The following is a 22920-nucleotide window of genomic DNA, read 5'->3' as shown; positions in this document are numbered from 1 at the left end:
ATAGTTAATTAATAAATAGATAAATAGTTAAACTGGCTGTGCTCTGGGTTAAACCAGGGCCTTATTCGTATCAGGTAAGCTCTCTACCACTGAGTCACATCCTTAGCCCCTGGCAAATTTTAATATATGTATTTTACCACAGTAAAATTTTTCTTTAAATCAGCACACAAAATAAAAACCTGATCAACAATTTTTTATAACACAGATCTGCATATTGCTCTACACTTTTTCTTACTGCCCTCCATTCTTAACCTAGTAAACTTCCCTTTATGTTAATTTTATAGCATTTCCCCATATCTACCTGAGATAAAGACATCTAAGTGTTCCTAGGCTTTTTATTTGCATGTCTATTCCTGCCTTTACTTTTGTGATACCAGTGTCTTAAAGGATGATTACATTTTTGTCAGTATCTTAGATGCCTCATTCCTTGTGACTTTTCCTTGACTTTGCTTTAACTAGGCATTGAATTTTTCAATTCTAACTATGGGCCTTACCATAACCACCTCCCAGATCAACATTGCTTTTGATCTTTTACAGAGTCATTTGTTCCTACTTGTTTGGTTATATCAACCAGTAATAGTACTCTGTTCCATCATCTGAATGGTCTATCACCTATCTTGGAGTTTTAACTGGTCTTTCACTTCTACTCTCTTCTTTAGATATTTTTCTATTTCTGTCTAGTTATTTTCCTAGAATGTAAATCTGATATTTACATTCTGCTTAGAAATATTCAAGGGTTTCCCATTATTTAAGAGACTAGATTGCAGAAGTACCATGGTATACCAGGTCATTTACAGTCTGCCTCTGGAATAATCTACCTTCCTTTCTTTCTTCATTAATTTGTACCCCGCCCCCATCCCGTCGTCCCTCTGTTCCTTCCTTCCTTATTGAACCCAAGAGCACTTTGCCATCAAGCCAAGTCTGCAGCCCTTTTTATTTTTTGTTTTGAGGCAGGGTCTTGTTGAGTTGCTTAGGGCCTGACTAAGTTGCAGAGGCTGGCCTCAAACTTGCAATTCTCCTGCCTCAGCCTCCCAAGTCACTGAATTAGATGTGTGCATCACCATGCTTAGCTGCCTCTGGATTTTTTTTTTTTTTAAATCAGTTACTGCTTTATCTTCTGTCCTTTGCATATTCCTTTGACCATCTTAATGTCTTTATAATATATTAACTGTGCCAACAGAGGTTTCTGTTCTGACATCTCTGTGAAGTTTTCCTTGCTGTTGAGGCTGATTTAGTTAGTAGATTCTTGTTTTAGGTTATAATATACACCACCATTATAGCTCTTGTCACAGTGTGGTATCAGCTTATATTTGTGCCTATATATTAACTATACTATGAGCCAGATGAATCTTTTTTACTCATGTAGAAATCACATAAACTACAAAAAGGAAAGAAAACTATTATTTTAGCTTTCTAGTAATGACTAACCAGTAAGGTCTATACTTCCTTCACTAGAAAATTCTAACATATACTAAATCAAGTTAACAGAGTTGAAATTAAACTGGTATTGGTTATATTTTTTAAAAATACGTTTTTAGTTGTTGATGGGCCTTTTTTTTTTTATTTATCTGAGGTGCTGAGAATCAAAAGCTACAACCCCAGCCCAATATTTTTAATTGATATAATCATTTTGAAAAGTTTGACAAGGCATCTCGAATTCAAAAATTATTTCAAGTATGATTATAAAGACAAGATAAAGAATAAAATTCAGACTCATAATTGCATATATAGTATGATCACACATAATTAGTTGTAGTTAAGTAGTAGAATGCTTTTTCTGGCAATCCCCAACATAGACAAACAAGGAACTGTATATTATAGTGCTAATAGTGGGTTTTGTGATATTGGAATAGAGTGATTTTTTTTTCTCTTCTTTTGATAGTATATTTGTATGGTATGCTTGTGTTTTATGATTTATAACAATCCAATATTTGGATTTTTTTAAAGTATGATCATCAATCAAAATTTTAACAAAAAACATTATTTCAGTCTTTTTTTTCCTTTAATAATAGCTGTCCATGATTAGAAGAAAAGGAATTTCTATTTAAAAGATGCCTTTGAAGTAATACACAAGTGGCTAGCATGTGGAGTTGATTATTTATGTAAGGTTTCAAGGTTGACTTAAGTTATTCTTCTTTATATCCCGATTTCAATTTTCAATTTTATATTTTAAATGTAGTTTTTGTTTTTGTTTAAAGGTATCAGTTTTTGGAAGAAGCTTTTCAAAATCAGAAAGGTGCAATTGAAAACCTATTGGCTAAGCTTCTTGAGAAGAAGAATTATGTTCATTTTGCAGCTACTCAGGTGCAGAATAGGTAAGTGTATTGCCTTAAAACCATAATTTTATATTAAGAATTATTAAAACATTTTAAAATGTTTATTTACTTATTAAACATATACAGAAAACCTAATTTTTAAAAAATAATGATTTAATTTGAGTTTGGGTTTATAGTATTTGTTAAGCAAAATTTAATTGACTAGAAAATTTTTATACTCTTAGCATATGTGTTTGACTATTTTATAATTAAAAAGATTAGTCTGTATAAGTTTTAAACTTGGAAAAAGAATTTAATATATAGAGAATTGAATTATAGAATTTAAAGTAAAGATTGTGTGGGAGGTACAGTATAGAGGAGCAAGAACAAGTATAGTGAACAGATTTATTCTCCCGTCTCTAAAACAAGCATTAAAAACAGTATTTATCTTATTAGTAGCATTATAACATGAATATATAATATAGTTTTTCACATATTGTAAGCACCCAGATTTTAGCTGCTGCTGTTATTTTTATCAAGAGAAGAAGTTATACTTATTTTGGTACATTTCTTAAAAAATTAATTTTATAGGGGAAAATAGAAATAAGTTCCATGGGCAAATAGGTTAACAAAGTTAGGACTCTTACACTAGAAAGACAAACACTTGGAGCTGGCATAATTAAAACATGAAAATTCTTAAAAGTATGAATAGGGTCACAATATAATTATTCCATAAGCTCACAAATATTGGAACTTTCTCCTGACTATTAAAATTTATTAATTTTTTATGATTAAAATGGCACATAACAAGCTGGGCATGATGGCACATACCTGTAATCCCAGAGACCAAAGACTAAAGCTGGAGGTTCACAAGTTCAAAGCCAGTTTGAGCAATTTAGGAAGGCCCTAGGTACCTAACTTAGTGAGACCCTATATCAAAGAAAAGCGGTGGCAAGGCTGTGGAGGTGGGGTTGGGGATGTGGCCGGATGGTTAAGTGCTCCTGGATTCAATACCTGGTACCACAAAACAAAACAAAATACAACACACACACACAACAGATGCTCAAAAATATCAAATAGTTGAATGAATGAAAATAGTGCTTTAAACATGGTAGAACTTTTCTTCCCAAGTAATAACAAAAGAAAATGAAAGGCTCCTATAGATAATAAATGTAAATGCACATACTGTCCATTGATGGTTTTTCTTTTGGGGGGTGGAGAGGCTTATTGTTGAATGATGCTTGATATTTTTTTTTTTTTAAAGAAATGTCAGGATGTTTTAGATTAAATTGCTGATATGTTGTGGTTTATGTTGAAAAAGATCAATGTGTCTTCTCGGAAGTTATTGATCGATGACTCTTTCAGAGGAAGATAGTTGATTCATATGGCAATCCCAAATTTTTAAATGTATGCTTTGTATGTATTTTTTACATATGTTCCTGGATTTGTATTCAGAAATAGAACAAAATGTTTATCTTTTATATTATATAGCTTTGGGTAAATTAATGATTTCATCAGAAAGCTTTAAAAAAACTCTTACAGTTCTAATAAGAATAATAATAATAATAATTATTAAATAATCTCCCTTCTCCTCTCCTTTTTGTTTTTGAGGAGTTTCAAAAAGCTAATGTATCTAGTAGTCACATCCTGAACAACGTTTGAAAAATAAAAGCAGTTCTTTTCACAGGAAAGAGAAATGTGCTTTCCTTTTTGTTTGTTTTATTTGCCTCATGCATATTAATGTGGAACACTTCCACACAAAGTTACATCCACCCCCCGCCCCCACCCGTGTCTATCTGTCTCTCTCTCTCTCACACACACACACACACACACACACACACACACACACACACACACACACACGGGTGAAAACCGGGGTAGGCACAGGCTCACAGCTGAGCTACATCTCCAGCACTTTTTAATTTTATTTTGAGACAGGGTCTTACTATGTTCAGCATACTGCCTCAGCCTCCCAATAAACTGGGGTTACAGGTATACACTACCATATCCAACCTGTTATTTGTTTATTTATTTTTGCTGTATAGAAACATTGTTTATTCAAATGGCAGGAAGCATGGCAGCAGCAGGTGAGTACGGATAGCCAGGCAGGAGCTGACAGGTTAACACTGCTTCCTTTATGTCCCCCGAAATCCTGCTTTTAGATGGCCTGTTATTTTTAAATGTACATATTTTCTTCCTTCTTGCTTAAGTCCAATAAGACTCAGGCTAACTCTTCTGCTTTCACCATGCTTAATGATTTTCATCTTTGGCTCAGTCATTTTATGTGTAGGACTTAACATTTCTTATCCCTAGTAATTAGTTCTTTTATTTTTTAAAAATGTATTCCACTCACTTTAATAAGGACAGAATTCAATAAAATTTACAAATAAGTGCCTAAACAAGCTGTGATATACAGGCAACGGAGGAAAAAAAAACTATAGAACTATTGCTTAGAGTATATTAAAATTACTCAGATATGAATTTAGCCAAATGAAAGGCAGTTTGTACCGAAGTAAAATATATAAAAAGTAAAGACTGCCTATTATGGTTTTATGTTGGCATTTTATTTGTTTATATTGATGGGATTGCTTTTTTCCCATTTTGTAAGTTATCATAACTTCCACAACCATTATGGGTGCTCATACCTATTTCTAAAACCAATGGCTATTTTTAAAATTGGATCTAGGGACTGGAGATATTTGGGATGTTGCTCAGTGGTAGAACACATGCTTAAATTGTGAGAAGCCTTGGGTTCAATCTCCAGTGGCACACCCCCCACACACACACCAAAAAAAGAAAAGAAAAACAAGATTGAAAATGTTTTAATGTTCTTTTTACTATATACACTAAGAAACTGTTATGAGAGGAAGTTATGGAAGGAGGGAGAATATCAGAACCCACATTTGAAGTGTTTTAAGTTTTAAGTGAAAACAAACAAATGCTTTCAAGTTTGATGCCTGCCCTTTCAAAGGGTGATAATAGGTTCCCATCTTTGCACATTATTCAAGGAAAATATTAATATTAAATAGTACTAATGGGCCAAATTTGACACTAGCCAGCAGTCCTTGGTGTATTAGATGTTTGTATATCGCATTCATGTCCTAGTGATTAAAGGAGATTTTTCTCCAGCTTAATGAATTGACCTTTTATAAACTTGATTTAAATTTCCTAAATATTAAATTCATTCTTTGTCTCTATACATAGCTTGTTTGGACCAAATTTAAGTGGTAGATCTGCTGAAACATAAGTTGTACACTTTGACAAAGTTTTGACTTTAATTTCTTGATTAAGTGCCCAGTTGAATTTTTGTAACAGTTGATGACTCAAAGACATAGGATAAGTTGATAACCTAATGATGCATTTCTCTTATTCAGGATAAAAGAAGTAAATGAGACTAACAAACGAGTAGAACAGGAAATTAAAGTGGCCATTTTCACCCTTATCAATGAAATTAATAAGAAAGGAAAATCTCTCTTACAGCAGCTAGAGGTATGGTTCAAAGCCAAAATAAAACAAAAACTGCTTCTCTTGCTCTTCAGCTGTTTTTAATGTTTATTGAAAACTCTTTTAAATGGTTGGGGATATGGAAATAAAGTAAAATTTAAAAAATTTTTTTAAAATTTTCTATTGGGAAAGAGACCTTTTTTCTACTTACGGCCCAATTTGATAACATTAGTTTTAGCTATATACATAGTTAGTGATATCCTCCCTGGGAATGAAAAAAAAAAAAATTATTGAAATGTGATGTAAGTGAAGACAAAGCAGGCCTGTCACATTTTTTTCTTTCCCCCTAACAAGGGGCCTCAGTTTAATTTTTTTCATTTAAATGCATGTTGGGCTTCTGCTTGAGCCATTTGTTTATTTCACCTTATTTTAAAATATTTCCGTAGTTTTGCCAAACATGCTGCTTATGTTGAAATTTATAAATTTTCAATATTGATATTTTTATGGTGTTAGGTTTTTGTGTTTAATTTCTAGAGGTGTATCTAGTTATTTTTGTTAAATTCAAATTAATTTTAAATCAGTGACTTTATTGCCTACAGGTCTCAACATTTCAAATGTGAATTTTCTGAGAAATTGAATTTCTCAGAAAAGAAACTTCTCACCTTGAAATTTCCTGTTTGAAATTTGTGCTCTTAATTAAGTAGGCTCAAATAATATGGGGTTATATTCTTTATACCATTGAATAATAATTTAAGCTATATATTGATTAAGTAACTTTCATTTATCTCAGATTGCCCTTAAAATTTTTTCCATTCAATTTCTGCTTAGAACTCTTAAGAAATTAGAAACATTAGTTACATGCAAATAAAAGAAATTATGTGAACAAAATATTATCTCTGAATTTCTGTCTTTTAAATACATCTTTCCATTGAAACACAATTGTGAAATTAAAAGTATTCTTGCCCATATCACTGAAGTTGGGGGTCTCTTTCCTGTTGTACATCTGGGTAGTTGCTTTCAACCCTAACAGATGGTTCTTACCTTCCTGCAGAGGACCGTGTGAATGGAGAGCATTTAGCAGTAACTATTTTTGATACAGGTTAATGTATTATAAATAAAACACATCCAAGAAGACATTTTAAAAACCATTTAAAGGGCTTCAGAATTAAAAGATGCCTCTTAAGGATAAAGTGTATGTATGTAAATACCTAATAATGAATATGCCATATACTCCTAACATGATAATAATTTTAAAATTTCTAGTGTAATATGTTCCTACACTTTGCAAAAGAGAGGTTTTCCTAAGCTTTATAAAAGTAATGATTTCTAGTGAGGTTGTAAATCAAATTTGTCAATTGGATACTTTTATTCATTGATTTTCATTATAAAATTAGACACTTATTTCCTTAGTCAAAAATATTATGCAATAAATTAAGGTGAATAATTTTGGTGGGAGAAAAGATTAAGAAATAAGTAGGTAGATTGTTTGAAAGGCTGAATGTCAGAATATATCAGATATTACCCATTCCTTCAAGGGATTTCAGTTTCTGTTAAGTAGTTTATTTTTCCTTTGCAGGGATTTCTGAAATTGGTTTTTCTAGTTTGGTCAGTCTTCACCTCTTTGTTCTTTTTTGTTTTGTTTTTTTTTTTTAAAGAGAGAGAGAGAGAGAGACTATTTTTTAATATTTATTTTTTAGTTTTCGGCGGACACAACATCTTTGTTTGTATGTTGTGCTGAGGATCGAACCCGGGCCGCTCGCATGCCAGGTGATCACGCTACCGCTTGAGCCACATCCCTAGCTCCTCTTTGTTCTTTTTGAATTTGTCATGTCAAAAGTTTTCCTGAGTTGGTGTTATGGCTCAGTGGTAGAGCGCTTGCCTAATAAGTGTGAGGCACTGGGTTCGATCTCAGCATTACAGAAAAATAAATAAATAAAATAAAGATATTGTGTCCAAATTCTACCGTTAGAGCTCTGGAATTTATCTTTTTGTTTTAGACTTAGTTAATATAAAATTTTCACTAATTTAATTTGAGCTAAAGAAATTTTAACTTCAGCATCATGCCACACCAGTAAAAATATTTTTGGTAGTTTAGAAAGTCAATTCCAGGGCTGGGATTGTGGCTCAGTGGTAGAGTGCTCGCCTAGTATGGGTGGGACCCGAGTTCGATTCTCAGCACCACATAAAAATAAAGGCATTGTGTTGTGTCCATCTACAAAAAAAGATTCATTGAAAAAAAAAAAAAAAGAAAGTTTCTAAAGTATTTCTAAAGGTCAGCTTATAATTTCATATTGTATATTGGATTAACCTAATAGGAAGACACTATTTTAACAGACATTTTATATCCTGTAAGAAAAAAAACCGACATCAACTAACATTAATTTCTATTTATAGATTCTTTTAGTTTAGTAAACTCAAGTTATAGTTCCACTTTTGTTACTGATCTTTCCTCTTATGGATCATAGGCTCATTAAATAAGCATGAGCTTGTCCAGTTATCTTATTTTTAAAGTAAACATAGGTATTATGTACATATGATTTTTATATATGATATTTATTCTTCAGTAAAGCTCTTGTTTTTTTTTTTTTTTCAGAATGTTACAAAAGAAAGACAGATGAAGCTACTACAGCAGCAGAATGACATCACAGGCCTCTCCAGGCAGGTGAAGCATGTTATGAACTTTACTAACTGGGCAATTGCTAGTGGCAGCAGCACAGCACTACTGTACAGCAAGCGACTGGTAAGACATAAAATATCTTTATTTCTCTTTAATCAACTTCATTAAGGTATTATTTACAATAGGAGAACTAACTACAACTGTTTAAAAGTATCAGCTTGAATTTTGGCAAGTGTAACTCCCCCACATCAAGATATAAAAAGTTTTCATTGTATCCTTGTCCCTTCTACCCCTGACCCTAGGCAACCACTAATCTGATTGCTGTCCTTTTCTAGAATTTGATATAAATGAAATCAGACTGTATTTATTCTTTTTAGATACCTAGTACCTTAATATAGTTTATTGTCAGAGATGGCAGAAGAAGTATATACATTTTATTTGAGAGCTAATTTAAATATTGACACTGTCTCATCTGAGATTTGACATAATTGGGCTGTGTGATGACTTTTTTTCTATGTTTCTGTCTTGTATGTATAAGACTAATATGAATTTTTTCCCTCTAAGATTACTTTTCAATTGCGTCATATTTTGAAAGCACGATGTGATCCTGTTCCTGCTGCTAATGGAGCAATACGTTTCCATTGTGATCCTACCTTCTGGGCAAAGAATGTAGTCAATTTAGGTGAGAAATCGTTTTATGAATATAACTTTGAAATACCAAATTAAGAGAAGAATACATGTCAAGCAAGTTTTAGATGAAGTTTTTAACCTTAAAATGTGAAAGACTTGGAATATATTTATTCATTGGAAATTCTACTTATGGTTTGTGTTGCTATTTCATTACATCTTAAGAGTTTGTCAGTATGGGGGTTTTTTGTTTGTTTTGTTTTGATGATGAAGATTAAATGCTGGTCCTTGAATTCTACCACTGAATTACACCCCAGTCCCCTGTAGTGGTGTTTTTTAATGTGTACCACTTGTAGTGTTTCATTTTACATCTTTTAAAGTTAATATTGATTGTTTTATGTAGACATCTTAGCAAATGATTATTCATTCTCTGGAAGAATTTTGTAGATACTTAATAATTAAATAATGCCAAATAATGCACTATAGAAGGACCTTCAAAAAGCTTCTATATCCAATAGTCATGTCCTGAGGAATGTCTGAAAGACAAAAGCAGCTCTTTTCACACAGATGAAAAATGGACTTTGCTTTTGTTACTCCACACTGTGGAGTAACAAAAGGTGAAAAATTACAGAGAAAGAGAAAAACAGCTCTAATTTAAAAATGGTGGTGGGTGAAACAGGGTTACAGGTGTGGCAGATAGCAATTCTATCCAGAGAATTTCTCAGAGACTAGGAGTTTGAGGTCAACTTGGGCAGCATCGTGAGACCCTGTCTTAAATAAAAAGTTGCCCATCAGTTAGAAATGTCTAACCAAACGAATAAATACACTTTCAGAATAGACAAGTCCTTAACATTGGGAATGGTTAAAGTCGAGTTTTCATGGGTTTCTGTTTAAAAATGGTAATCTTTGGGTTAAAAAATATATATTCAAATTTGTCTATAATTGTTTTTTAAAATAGTAATCTTTGGGTTAAAAATTATATACAAATTTGTCTATAATTTTTGTTAAAAACAAGCAAAATCAGAATCTGTGTGGCAGGTTTTTATGTGGCCTGACAACTTCTGCCCTAAATCACATGCAGCTAAAATTTGCCTTCTAACTCTAGAAAGTAATAGCTCTAATTTTATTGAGTCTAGGTTCATTAGAGATATTGGTCTGTAGTTTTCTTTCTTTTAAGTGTCTTTGTCTGGTTTTGGAATCTGGGTGATGTTGGCCTCATAGAATGAATTTGGAAGAGCTCCCTCTTATTTCTATTTGCTGAAATAACTTGAAAAGTATTGGTATTAAAGTTGGCTCCGATCTACATATTGTGGGGTCGGGCTCCAGATTCCTTAATAGGACACCCATAGCACAAGAGTTAACAACAAGAATCAACAAATGGGACTTACTTAAACTAAAAAGTTTTTTCTCAGCAAGAGAAACAATAAGAGAGGTAAATAGGGAACCTACATCCTGGGAACAAATTTTTACTCCTCACACTTCAGATAGAGCCCTAATATCCAGAGTATACAAAGAACTCAAAAAATTAAACAATAAGATAACAAATAACCAATCAACAAATGGGCCAAGGACCTGAACAGACACTTCTCAGAGGAGGACATACAATCAATCAACAAGTACATGAAAAAATGCTCACCATCTCTAGCAGTCAGAGAAATGCAAATCAAAACCACCCTAAGATACCATCTCACTCCAGTAAGATTGGCAGCCATTAGGAAGTCAAACAACAAGTGCTGGCGAGGATGTGGGGAAAAGGGTACACTTGTACATTGCTGGTGGGGCTGCAAATTGGTGTGGCCAATTTGGAAAGCAGTATGGAGATTCCTTAGAAAGCTGGGAAATGGAACCACCATTTGACCCAGCTATTCCCCTTCTTGGACTATTCCCAAAAGACCTTAAAAGAGCATATTATAGGAATACTGCTACAACGATGTTCTTAGCAGCACAATTCACAATTGCTAGACTGTGGAACCAACCCAGATGCCCTTCAATAGATGAATGGATAAAAAAAATGTGGCATTTATACACAATGGAGTAGTACTCTGCACTAAAAAATGACAAAATTATGGAATTTGCAGGGAAATGGATGGCACTAAAGCAGATTATGCTCAGTGAAGCTAGCCAATCCCTAAAAAACAAATGCCAAATTTCATCTTTGATATTAGGAGAGCAACTAAGAACAGAGTAGGGACGAAGAGCATGAGAAGAAGATCACCATTAAACAGGGACGAGAGGGGGGAGGGAAAGAGAGAGAGAAGGGAAATTGCATGGTAAAGGAAGGAGACCCTCATTGTTATACAAAATTACATATAAGAGGAAGTGAGGGGAAAGGGACAAGAAAACAAGAGAGAGAAATGAATTACAGTAGATGGGGTACAGAGAGAAGATGGGAGTGGAGGGGAAGGGAGAGGAGGGGGGATAGTAGAAGATAGGAAAGGCAGCAGAATACAACATACACTACTATGGCAGTATGTAAACAAGTGGATGTGTAACCGATGTGAATCTGCAATATGTATATGGGGTAAAAATGGGAGTTCATAATCCGTTTGAACCAACTGTATGAAATATGAAATGTCAAGAGCTTTGTAATGTTTTCAACAACTAATAAATAGAAATAAAAAAGAAAAGAAAGTAATAGCTCTGGGAAAATGGTCACTTCTAAGGTTATAAATGGTTCAAACTGTGCAATATGTCCATAGAACACAGTTTTGTAGCAATATAGTACTTTGTCATTCAGCAATTCAAAAACTTAAGAAATTTAGTATGTTTTTTTAAAAACTATTTTTAATTGTAGATGGACACAATACCTTTATTTTATTTGTTTATATTTATGTGGTGTCAGGGATATCTCATGCATGCTAGGCAAGCACTCCACCACTGAGCCACAACCCCGGCCCTGGAATTAGTATCTTTTGAGTCTTATCATGAAGAGATATTTAAGCTTGGCACAGTGATGTACTCTTGTAATCCTAGCAACTCAGGAGGCTGAGGCAGGAGGATTGCAAGTTCAAGACCAACCTCAGCAACTTAGTGAGATTCAACATAAAACAGGTTGAGGATGTGGCTCAGTGATTAGGATACCATGGTTCAATCTCCAGTATCAGAGAGAGAGATAGATAAATATGAATTAGACAGTCTATATGGGCATGTCTCTCAGCTCTTTAATTTTCTATACAACCTGTATAAACAAAGAATAAGAGCAGATTATATATTCTGATTACTTAAAAGTTGTTTGGGAGGAGGGTTTCACAATGTTAGGTTTCTGATCATCTTCTTTCCCATCCACCTCCTCTCCTCCCCCCTCCTCCAGCTCCCATCCCTGCTATACCCGCGTACTAGAAGCTTTGCAGTGCTGAGAGTTGTCAGAAAAGGAGGAGAATATAGTGAATAATTTGCGAAGTAGTTGATTATATGCAAATTCTTTTTATTTTTTTAAATCCTCAGGTAATCTAGTAATAGAGAGTAAACCAGCTCCTGGTTATACTCCTAATGTTGTAGTTGGGCAAGTTCCTCCAGGGACAAACCACATTAGTAAAACCCCTGGACAGATTAATTTAGCACAGCTTCGACTCCAGCACATGCAACAACAAGTATATGCTCAGAAACATCAGCAGTTGCAACAGATGAGGATGCAGCAACCACCAGCTCCTGTACCAACAACAACAACAACAACACAACAGCATCCTAGACAAGCAGCTCCTCAGATGTTACAACAACAGGTGAGTATTGTATCACTACATTATTGATACACATAATGAACAAATCAAGACTATTCTTTATCTTATATAAATGAGCCATACATTCAAAGTTACTAGCAGGAATAGAATTCAAAGGTCAGATTATTTGCTCTGGTTGTGATAGGACTGCAGGGGAAGTGTGAAGAAGAAAAACTATAGATAAATAACTTACCATGGGAAACAAAATGAACTTCTTATTACTCCAAAAGTGCTGAGGCTCTTGTCTTCCACACAGGATCTTTTTTGTTTTTCACATGGTTGTGGGACAAAGAACCACATTGTCTAAGCTCTGATATGTTCCTTACGCATTTTTTTTTTTTTCAAATCATTCCCATCTCTTTGTCTTTCTTGCTCTTTCTGCCCCTCACACTCAAAACTGTTACTTCTGGGTGAGATAAGTTAGTGTGCTTTAATCACACACACACACACACACACACACACACACGAGACAAGAAATTTTGGAGTGATACACACACTTTTGGTTATTAATACTTCTCTAAGAACAATGACTTTGATATTTTGCTTTATACCCTTCTATCCTGACTGAATTATTTTTTAGCATAACATTTTGTAATGTAAAGATATTTATAAAAAATATTATATAAATTGCAATTTCCACTTTTTATAGCCTCCAAGATTAATCAGTGTGCAAACCATGCAAAGAGGCAACATGAACTGTGGAGCTTTTCAAGCCCATCAAATGAGACTGGCTCAGAATGCTGCCAGAATACCAGGGATACCCAGGCACAGCGGTCCTCAATATTCCATGATGCAGCCACATCTCCAAAGACAAGTATGCCTAGAGTTACATTTGTAAGAATCATACAATTTTAAAACTAAAAAGATATATTTTTTTTTTGCTAATTGTTTGGTGGGAGCAGTTCTTTGATATATGATTAATTAATAATGTGATTAATTCTGTATGTCCTCTTGTCCCAGAAAAGTACACATACACATGAAATTTTTTCTTCAATTTTAAGAATTGCTTCGTCCTTTTAATCCCATCACGTACTATTTGGGTTAAGGATCCCTGATATACTCCAACCTATTTACTAACAAAGTGAAAAATAATCTCAGGAACTTTTGATGTACATATAATCATAAGAGAATAATGATAAAGTCAATCCTAGAATTTGAATTTTCTGATATTGTTCCTTTGCTCTTTTAATGTGACTTTTTAATCCGAATATTAACCAGGACTTTCAAAAGTAATACAGATAGCTATATATAACTTTTTCTTTTCTGAAGTATTATTTTGTTTAGAGTGTAGAGTATATGTTTAACCTTAAAAATAAGGGTAGGATGGGGATCTAGCTCAGTTGTGAAGCATGCACAAGCCTTAGCAACAATCCACAGTAATCCCCCAAATGTATTTAGAGACAAATGTATGATCTTTACCTGAATAGTGTATCATATTTGTATAGGAGATATGATTATAAAATGAGGAAAGTTTTACATAGGATTTTAAAGTAATTGCTTTTCCTGCAAAAAAACTAATAAATGTCAAAAAATACATTAAGCCAGGCAGGGTGGTGCACAAAATGATAAAGTTCATATTTTAATTTGTAGTAGTGTTTTTCAAAACATGTTTCAAAAGCCATCAGAATCACTGGTCAGCTTTTCGTAGAATGCGGGGGCCTTGTTAAATTCTGAGCCACTGAATCAGAATTTCCAGTAGGAGAGTACTTAGTAAACTTTTACTGAGTTAAAACTTTTAAAAATATATAAATAAACTATTACTTAGTAAACTTTTACTAAGTCTCTCGGATCAGCTTGCATGCTAAAAGTTGAGAAAACTCTATTCTAAAGCTGAGATCCTTCAGCTTTTTGGTCCAAGTACTTCCAGAACCACTTTTGAAAAATATATTCTCCCTCACATTTGGCAGGTTTCATTTCAATTTTTCATTGTAAGCTTATGAATAGTTGCAAAAGAGATACTTCCTAGCATAATAATTTTGGCATTATAAAATGAAACCTTGACATCATTTTTTTGTTTGTTTTGTGAGAGGCAGGGTCTTGATAAATTGCTGGGGCTAGCCTCAAATTTATAATCCTTCCAACTTAGTCTTCCTGTAATCATAGTGGTTACAGGTATGTACCACCAAACCTAGCTTATCATTCTTTAAATGACTATTGGAATCTCAAATACCATGGCAAGCTCTTTTGAAAGTTAAAGTTTTACATACTTTTGTCCTTGAACTCGAATTTTACTGCAGAATTTTATCTTACTCTAATTTTTTTAATTTGTTTTTGTTTTGGTACTGGGATTTGAACTCAGGGGCACTTATCCCCTGAGCCACATCCCTAGCCCTGTTTTATATTATATTTAGTGATAGGGTCTCACTGAGTTGCTTATGCCTTATTTTCACTGAGGCTGTCTTTGAACTCTATCCTCTTGTCTCAGCCTTCAGAGCCGCTGGTGTTGCAGATGTGTGTCACAGTGCCTTAATGTATTTAGGCTTAATGTATTTCTTGATAGACATTTATTAGTCTTTGTAATTTTTTGCAGGAAAAGCAATTACTTCATGATGCTTTGTTAAATTTTAAGTGACAGTAAGGCTGACATTAAATTTCAAATTTTTTCCTGTGGATACAAATTATCATTAAATTACTTTTACATAATTGTTGAAACAGATTTTTGTTGTGTTGTTGTTGTTGTTGTTCCTGGGATTGAACCTAGGGATACTTAATGAGACATTGCTGAGATGATAAGGGCCTTGCTGTGTTGCTAAGGCTGGCTTTAAACTTTCAGTTTTCCCTGCCTTAGCCTCCTGAGCTGCTGGGATTACAAGCATTTGCTATCATGCCCCGCATATTTTTTAATCTGGTATAAGAATATTAGAAAATAGTGGGTTCATATGACTATGGCTGTGGCTGTGGCTCAACGGTAGCACACTTACCAGGTATGTGTGAGGCACTGGGTTCAATTCTCAGAATTGCATATAAATAAATAAAATAAATGTCTATTAACAATAAAGAAAAAAAAAAGAAAATAGTGGGTTCAGGGCTGGGGTTGTGGCTCAATGGTAGAGTGCTTGCCTAGCATGTGTGAGGCACTGAGTTCTCAACACCACATGTAAATAAATAAAGGTCCTTCACAACTAATAAAATTTTTAAAAAGAGAAGAAAAGAAAATACTGGGTTCAATTTCTAGAACTACAAAAAGAAAAAAAATTCCTTTGGTTATAACCATCTCTGTGAGGTAGATGGAGTCTTTTTACCCCTTTCTATATATATATATATATAATGTTTGTATGCTATAGCATGTTGTTAGAATAAGAATCCAACACTGAATTTTTTTTTTTTTGAGGGGGTGGGGAGTACTGGGAATTGAACCCAAAAGCACTCTACCACTGAGTTCCATCCCCAACCCTTTAATTTTTCTCATTTTGAGATAACCTAAGTTACCAAGACTTGCTTTGAACTTGAATCCTCTGGGAGGATTGCACCAGGATTGTTCCTGTGCTCCAACACCCAGTTCAACATTAGTTTTTCTTTTTTTTTTCAACAAAATTAACATTGATTTTTATTAATAGTTTTGGTTTATGTTTTCATGAGTTGCTCTGGAAGCTTGTTCTAAAACATATGTATTTAGGAATTAAAAGTATTTTATTACAGAAATGTTCTTTGGTTCTTCAAATTATCTAGATTATAAATCAGAACCAGTGATCTAACTAGGTGTGGTGGTACATGCTTGTAATCCCAACAGCTCTGGAGGCTGAGGCAGGAGGATCAGAGTTTAAAGCCAGCCTCAGCAATTTAGCAACGCCCTGAGCAACTCAGTGAGACCCTGTATCTAAATAAAATATAAAAGGGTTGAGGATTTTACTCACTGGTTGAGTGCCCCTGGGTTTAATCTCTGATACCCTCCCACTCCTCCACCCCCACACCCTATCCAATCCCGAAAAAGAACAGTGATCTACCAGAACTGTTTGAAAATTGTTTTAATCAGTGATAGGTTCATCAGGTCTTCACTTTTGTTGTTCATCAAATATTATAAAGATTTGTTAAGTTTCAGAGTTAGTCACTTATTACCCACCCAACACTATTATTAATTAAGTGGAAGAAGGGCAAGAGCCAAGGAAGTGGTGAAAAGTTAGTAGAGCGTAGCACATTTTTTTTTAAAAAAAAATATTCTTTAGTTGTTAATGGACCTTTATTTTATTTATTTCTATGTGGTGCTGAGAATCAAACTCATTGCCTCATACTTATTCTGCTACTGAGCCACAACCCCAGCCCTACACATTCTTACACAAAAAGTTTTTTTTGTTTCTTTGTAAAGATTAGTAAATAAGGACTGGGGATGTGTTCAAGCGGTAGCGCGCTCACCTGGCATGTGTGCGGCCCGGGTTCGATCCTCAGCACCACATACAAATAAAGATGTTGTGTCCACCGAAAACTAAAAAAGAAATATTAAAAAGTTCTCTCTCTGTCTCTCTCTCTCTTAAAAAAAAAAAAAAAAAGATTAGTAAATAAGATGACTGAGGATCTAGATATTAAGTTTCTTAAAACTGTTTTAGATCCCATGTACCCCTTAGCTCCTGGAAAGCACTGAATTTAAATATTATGAAAAGCTAGGTGATCCCCATTTCAAAGAGTACAGAAGCAACAGAATCAGACTAGCCAACTTTCTCAGAACATTTTCCTTAAATTTTAGGGCTTACCCTACAGAATCATTGAATGTTAGTAGTTGTAGTTTTTAAATATTTCAGATGATTATATGTGTATAGTAACTTTTCCCCAAACATCTTTATGTACATGACTTTCAATCATCCTCGTAACAGATGTCACAATAAAACAGGTGAGGAATCATTTATCCTTATTTCTAAATTGCTGTGATTATGTGACTTGGCTCAGGCCGTATACTGTTAGAGCCAAGAGTCAATGTCATATTTAGTCTCTATAAATTAATTGTCTTTTCTGCCATGTCAAGCTGCATTACATAATTATTTTTATTAGAAAAGAGTCTAAAGGATCAAGGAAGTATATGGAGAAAATGGTGACTTTCTTGGCCTGGTAAGTGACATCTTGGGGGCTTCCAGATCGCCTTCTAAAGTATATTCTTGTCCGTCCTGAAATAGGATCATATCACCAGGCTGACAGGTAGGAAAAGTATTGGCAAGTCCTTTTCTATAGATACTACACAGAAATGAATAGAAAATGAATCGGCTAAGTCTGAACTCTTCTGCGTAAGTTTGAGTGGGGCCATGTTGTTGCTCAGCCACGGGCCCCAAACACATCAGAATCTTTTCTAAACAAAGAATTGCCATGAAGGTACAGTTCAGATATCCTGGCAGATCAAATAATAATGTCTTCTTTCTTAACAGCACTCAAACCCAGGGCATGCTGGACCCTTTCCTGTCGTATCGGTACACAACACCACAATCAACCCAACAAGCCCTACTACAGCAACTATGGCCAATGCAAACCGAGGTCCCACCAGCCCATCTGTTACAGCAATAGAGCTTATCCCCTCAGTTACCAATCCAGAAAACCTTCCATCATTGCCAGATATTCCACCCATACAGGTTTGTATTTGAGTTGAATGACTCATTTGAAGCCTCATTGATCTCATACTGATTCAAGAGTTGAGTATTTATTCCAGAGTGGTTCTTTTTTGTTGTTGTTGTTTTGTTTTTTAATTTTTTCAAATTCTAACAATTTGAAATTTCCAGTAGGAATAGATAGTTGAATTTTGAAAAGTTATTTTGCTAGAGCTGGCATTCCTCAGTAGTTTTAAGTTAGAGGAATTTGAATATTCTCTGTTATGAGACTATCTAATAAAATAACAGATTAATATCAGCCTTTCTAATAGGCTACTTCTTCCTGTTTTTCCACCTGCCAACAAGCAGACTTTGTATCAGATGTTGTACTCCTACTGTGAGTTTGTAGCCAGGGAGATAAACCAGGATGAAAATGTGATCAAATCTTTTGTCATTCTTCTTCTTCTTTTTTTTTTCTTATGTTTATTTTTTATTGATTTATATGCGGTGCTAAGGATTGAGCCCAGGGCCCAGCATGTGCTAGGAAAGCGCTCTACCACAACCCCAGCCCTTGTTGTTCTTCTTTTAGATTGATAAGGAAGGATAGTTAACTCCTCTTGCAGTGTTGTTGGGCTAAGAATGGAAGTTATAGATATCAGGCACTATGAGGCATACAGTAAAAAGAAAATAATGGTGAGGAATAATTGCTTGATTATGAAGGGCCTCTAAAGTTTCTTGTCCCTTTCAACTCTGGCATATCTCTGAAGATAGATATCTCCATTGCCTTCTGGAATTTCTAATTAATTTGAATTAAAAATATTTTTTTATTTTTCAAAGGCATAGATGGGTTTATTAAGCCAAATAAACACATGTGCAAGGGAGCATGGGGGAAACTCCAGAGAGAGAGATGTCTTTGGTGTACAGCAAGGACTGTGCATTCAAGGGAGAATACAGGCTATCTCCAGAGAGAGAGAGAGACAGAGAGAGACAGCCAAAACATTTTCTTTTTAAATGTAAGTATAACCTTTAAGGATTATACTGAATTAATGTCCTGCATTATATTACTTACTTAGTGTCAGAGGTCACCATGGTAGCAAGGAACAGTGCAACTGCTGAAACAGCAGGGCCCTTAACACTCTTCCTGTGGCTGTCATTTAATATTTTTGTGTACTTATCAGTATATGTAGGAGTCTTAAATGATGTTCTTACTATTTCAGAATTGTTTGAAAACCACTGACTTGCGAATTTTCTTAGTTCATTTTCTTCTCTGATACTAATAGAGCTTTTTTGGCTAAGGGAATGGCAGTGGAGGAGGCCTGGGCCATGTAGAATGGACAATTGGAAAAATATAAATATAAATTAAAAAGTCACACTTCTAAGTTAAAAGCAAAGTGCTTTCACAGGTATTATATCAGTTTAATACTTGGATTCACCTAATTTGATATGTAATATCCCTATTTTATGATGTAAGACAGGTTAATGATTTTCCCAGAGTCACACAGTAAATGGAAAGGTTGAAATTTAAAGCCCAGTCTCTCTCCACTGTCCACAGCAATAACAAGGAGACAGTTTGGAATTATAGGCCTGGAAAAGTGTATGGAGAGTCTTTGGGCAACCAGAGGCATGCATATTGTTAAGTGAGTAATTCACATTTTACTAAGGACTTATTATATGATTAAGTCCTTGGGTATTGAGGACAAGAAGACAAATAAGACTTGGTTTCAGTTGATAAGAAAGTTAACAAAGGGAGAAGGCTGATTATAAGTGTCACATTTAACCTAATTTCCTAGGGTTCAGTCTTCCTACAGAAACCAGATGGAGTAAGTGTAGGTGCTATACATCTAAGCTGAGCATCATAACCTGTATTAGACCTAACCCTGTTCTACTCAGAAGAACTTTAAGATCAAGACAAGAAACTTCTTATCTTTAATTTTTTTAGAGTGGGGTAGGAGGAGCAAATTCCATGCTTTTTCCTACAAACCTTTCTCTTCCCTTTAATTGCAGATGTGTTCTGTTTTATTAGGGTGTTTTAATTGAGTTATGTTTCATATACCATGAAATTCACTCAAAACATATAATTCAGTGTTTTTTTATATGTTATATGATTGTTTAACCATCACCTGTATTTCAGAATATTTTTATGGTTCCCTAAGAACTGTCACTCTGTATTCTCTTCGAGCCCCTAGAAACCACTAATCTGCCTTCCATTTGTATATACTTGCTTTTTCAGGGCATTTCATGTGAATAAGATTATACACTGTGTGGCCTTTTGTGGCTGGCTGGGTTTTCTTCATGAAAGAGTGTTTTCCAATTCTATGTTGCAGGTGTCAGTACCTGATTCCTTTTTATGATTAAATGATATTCCATTGTATAGATATGTTACATTTTGTCAGCTGGTGGACATTTGGGTTTCTACTCTTAGACTAATAGGAAAATGTTGCTGTAGTCACCTGTTCTTTGTTTTGTTTTTAGGGGTACTGGGGTTTGAACCCAGGAGCACTCAACCACTGAGCTGCTTAGCTTAGCACCTTGCTTTTGCTGAGGCTGGTTTTGAACTTTTGATCCTCCTGCCTCAGTCTCCCAAGTCACTGAGATTGAAGACATGTGCCACCCTGTCGGGCAAAAACAAGCAGTTAGATGTGGTTACAACAAAAGCACCAACAAAGTAGTTAATATAAATTAAAAATAGAGAAGAAATCTCTGTCTCTTGAAGACACCTACTTTCCTCATTAACCTTCTGTAGAATGGTATAGTAAAAAGAAACTCCTGGAAGGCTACATAGAGAGCAGATGAGGTAGCATTAATTATGCAAAGCAAGTAAAATACATACAAAAGCCAAACTTTGAATATTTGCTGATTTATCTTAGTACTGATCATTAGAGCTATTCTTGTAGAGTAGAACGTAATTTATTTTTTTCCCCTGAAATTAGAGCTATTTATTTTTTATGTTGTGCTGAGGATTGAACCCAGTGCCTCATTCATGGTAAGCAAGCACTCTCTACCTCTGAGCTACAACTCTAGCCCTGAAAACTATTATTTGATGTACTCAACTTTTAAAAGACCTCTAGACCTTATAAAAGTAACATTGTAGTTTAAAAAAAAAAAAGTTTCTCAGGAAAAATGAATGTCTCCCCAATTTTTTTTCACCCAACCAAGTGCACTTTTACTAATTGGTGTACAATCTTTCAGATATTTTTCCAAAAATATATACAAATAAAAAGTAACAGAAAATGAGATTGTACTATACGTACTTGCCTGGTATGTAGTATAAATATTTTCTTGAAAGTTTTGTTTTTGTACTTTTTTCATATTCATACAATTTTCTTGATTTGTTGGGGGGATGGGGAGATAAACACACACACACACACACACACACACATACATACATTTTTTATTAAGCCCTCTGTTGGTGAACCTTTGGTTTGTTTCTCGTATCTCACTATCAGAAGTTAAGCAGCATTTGTGAAAAAATGCTAACATGATTAGTCATTAGGTAAATGAAAGTTAAACCCAGTGAGTGATAACATGACACACCTATTAAGATGACTACAGTTTTAGAAGACTCATAACAAATATTGGGGAGAAAGTGGACAAACTAGAGGCCTCATACATCATTGGTGGAAATGTGAAATGGAATAACCACTTAGAAAAATAGCTTCTTTGTTTCCTAAAAGTTAAACATACATGTACCACAATGATCCAACCATTCTACTTATGTATTTGCTGAAGAGAAAAGGAAATATATGCCATGTAAAGATTTACACAGCAATTCATAGCAGCTTTATTTTGCAATAAGACCCTGGTATCAATCTAAATGTCCCCCTTCAATAAACAAAGTACATTCTATACAATTCTATTTACATAAAACCCTAGGGGGACTGGGCACAATTGTGCATGCCTATAGTCACAGCAGCTCTGGAGGCTGAGGCAGGAGGATGGCAAGTTCAAAGCCAGCCTCAGCACAAGTGAAGCGCTAAGCAACTCAGTGAGACTCTGTCTCTAAATAAAAATGTAAAATTGGGCTGGGGATGTGGCTCAGTGGTCAAGTGCCCCTGAGTTCAATCCCCAGTACCAAGAAAAACAAACAACAACAACAACAGCAAAAAACCTCTAGGGGTTTTTATAAGCTAACTAACTTAAACTGATAAAAAGCAGATCAGTGATTGCAGACAGGTTGAGAGAGGGCAGGAGAGTGATGATATAATGAATTTTTTCACTGTTCTTCAGTTTGGTTTTCCAGTTTCTTTGAATGCGTTTATTTTATTGTATATTGTTTATGCGTTAGTGCTAGTTATAAAAAGTTGCATTTCGGCACAGTAAGCATGTAATTGAAAACACATACAAATACTTCTGTAGGATAGTTTGGTACAAGTATAATTTCTGGGTCAAAAGTGATTACACATTTAAATTTTGCTATTGACATTTTCAAAAACATTGTGCCAGCATTTTGAAAGTACCTATTTCTGCCCTGTTTTCCCAACACAGGGTTAAATTAAGCATTCTTCTTGTCCATCTTTTCTGATAGGCAAAATGACATTGTTGATTTGATTTTCATCTCTTTAGTGTGGTTTGACTGTCTTAATGTTCATGAGTTATTTTTATTCTGCAAATTATCTTTTGTCATGTCTTGGCTCATTTTTTCTATTGAATTCTTTTTCCTTTTTGTATTATAGAAGTTATTTATGTAATATATATATATGTATATATATACGTTCTATGCAATTCAAGGATGCTAAAAATAAAAACATTGGTTTAAT

At 34.4% G+C, this 22920-nt stretch overlaps 1 protein-coding gene across 3 annotated transcripts in view; it reads left to right on the top strand.

Annotated features, from left to right (window-relative positions):
* Trim33 (tripartite motif containing 33) overlaps positions 1–22920 on the top strand; it is a 122582-nt gene that overhangs the window by 77954 nt on the left and 21708 nt on the right. For all 3 annotated transcript variants that reach the window (XM_078027055.1, XM_078027054.1, XM_013363938.4), the window contains exons 5-11: positions 2199–2315; positions 5630–5744; positions 8293–8439; positions 8881–8998; positions 12388–12662; positions 13309–13473; positions 18008–18208. In XM_078027055.1, the coding sequence (XP_077883181.1) occupies positions 2199–2315; positions 5630–5744; positions 8293–8439; positions 8881–8998; positions 12388–12662; positions 13309–13473; positions 18008–18208 (1138 nt within the window). The remainder of the gene's footprint in view (positions 1–2198; positions 2316–5629; positions 5745–8292; positions 8440–8880; positions 8999–12387; positions 12663–13308; positions 13474–18007; positions 18209–22920) is intronic.

Source organism: Ictidomys tridecemlineatus, chromosome 11 (genome assembly GCF_052094955.1).
Source record: "Ictidomys tridecemlineatus isolate mIctTri1 chromosome 11, mIctTri1.hap1, whole genome shotgun sequence".
NCBI lineage: Eukaryota > Metazoa > Chordata > Mammalia > Rodentia > Sciuridae > Ictidomys > Ictidomys tridecemlineatus.
The sequence above is the reverse complement of the archived record's forward strand: the minus strand, read 5'-3'. Positions and strand labels throughout refer to the sequence as shown.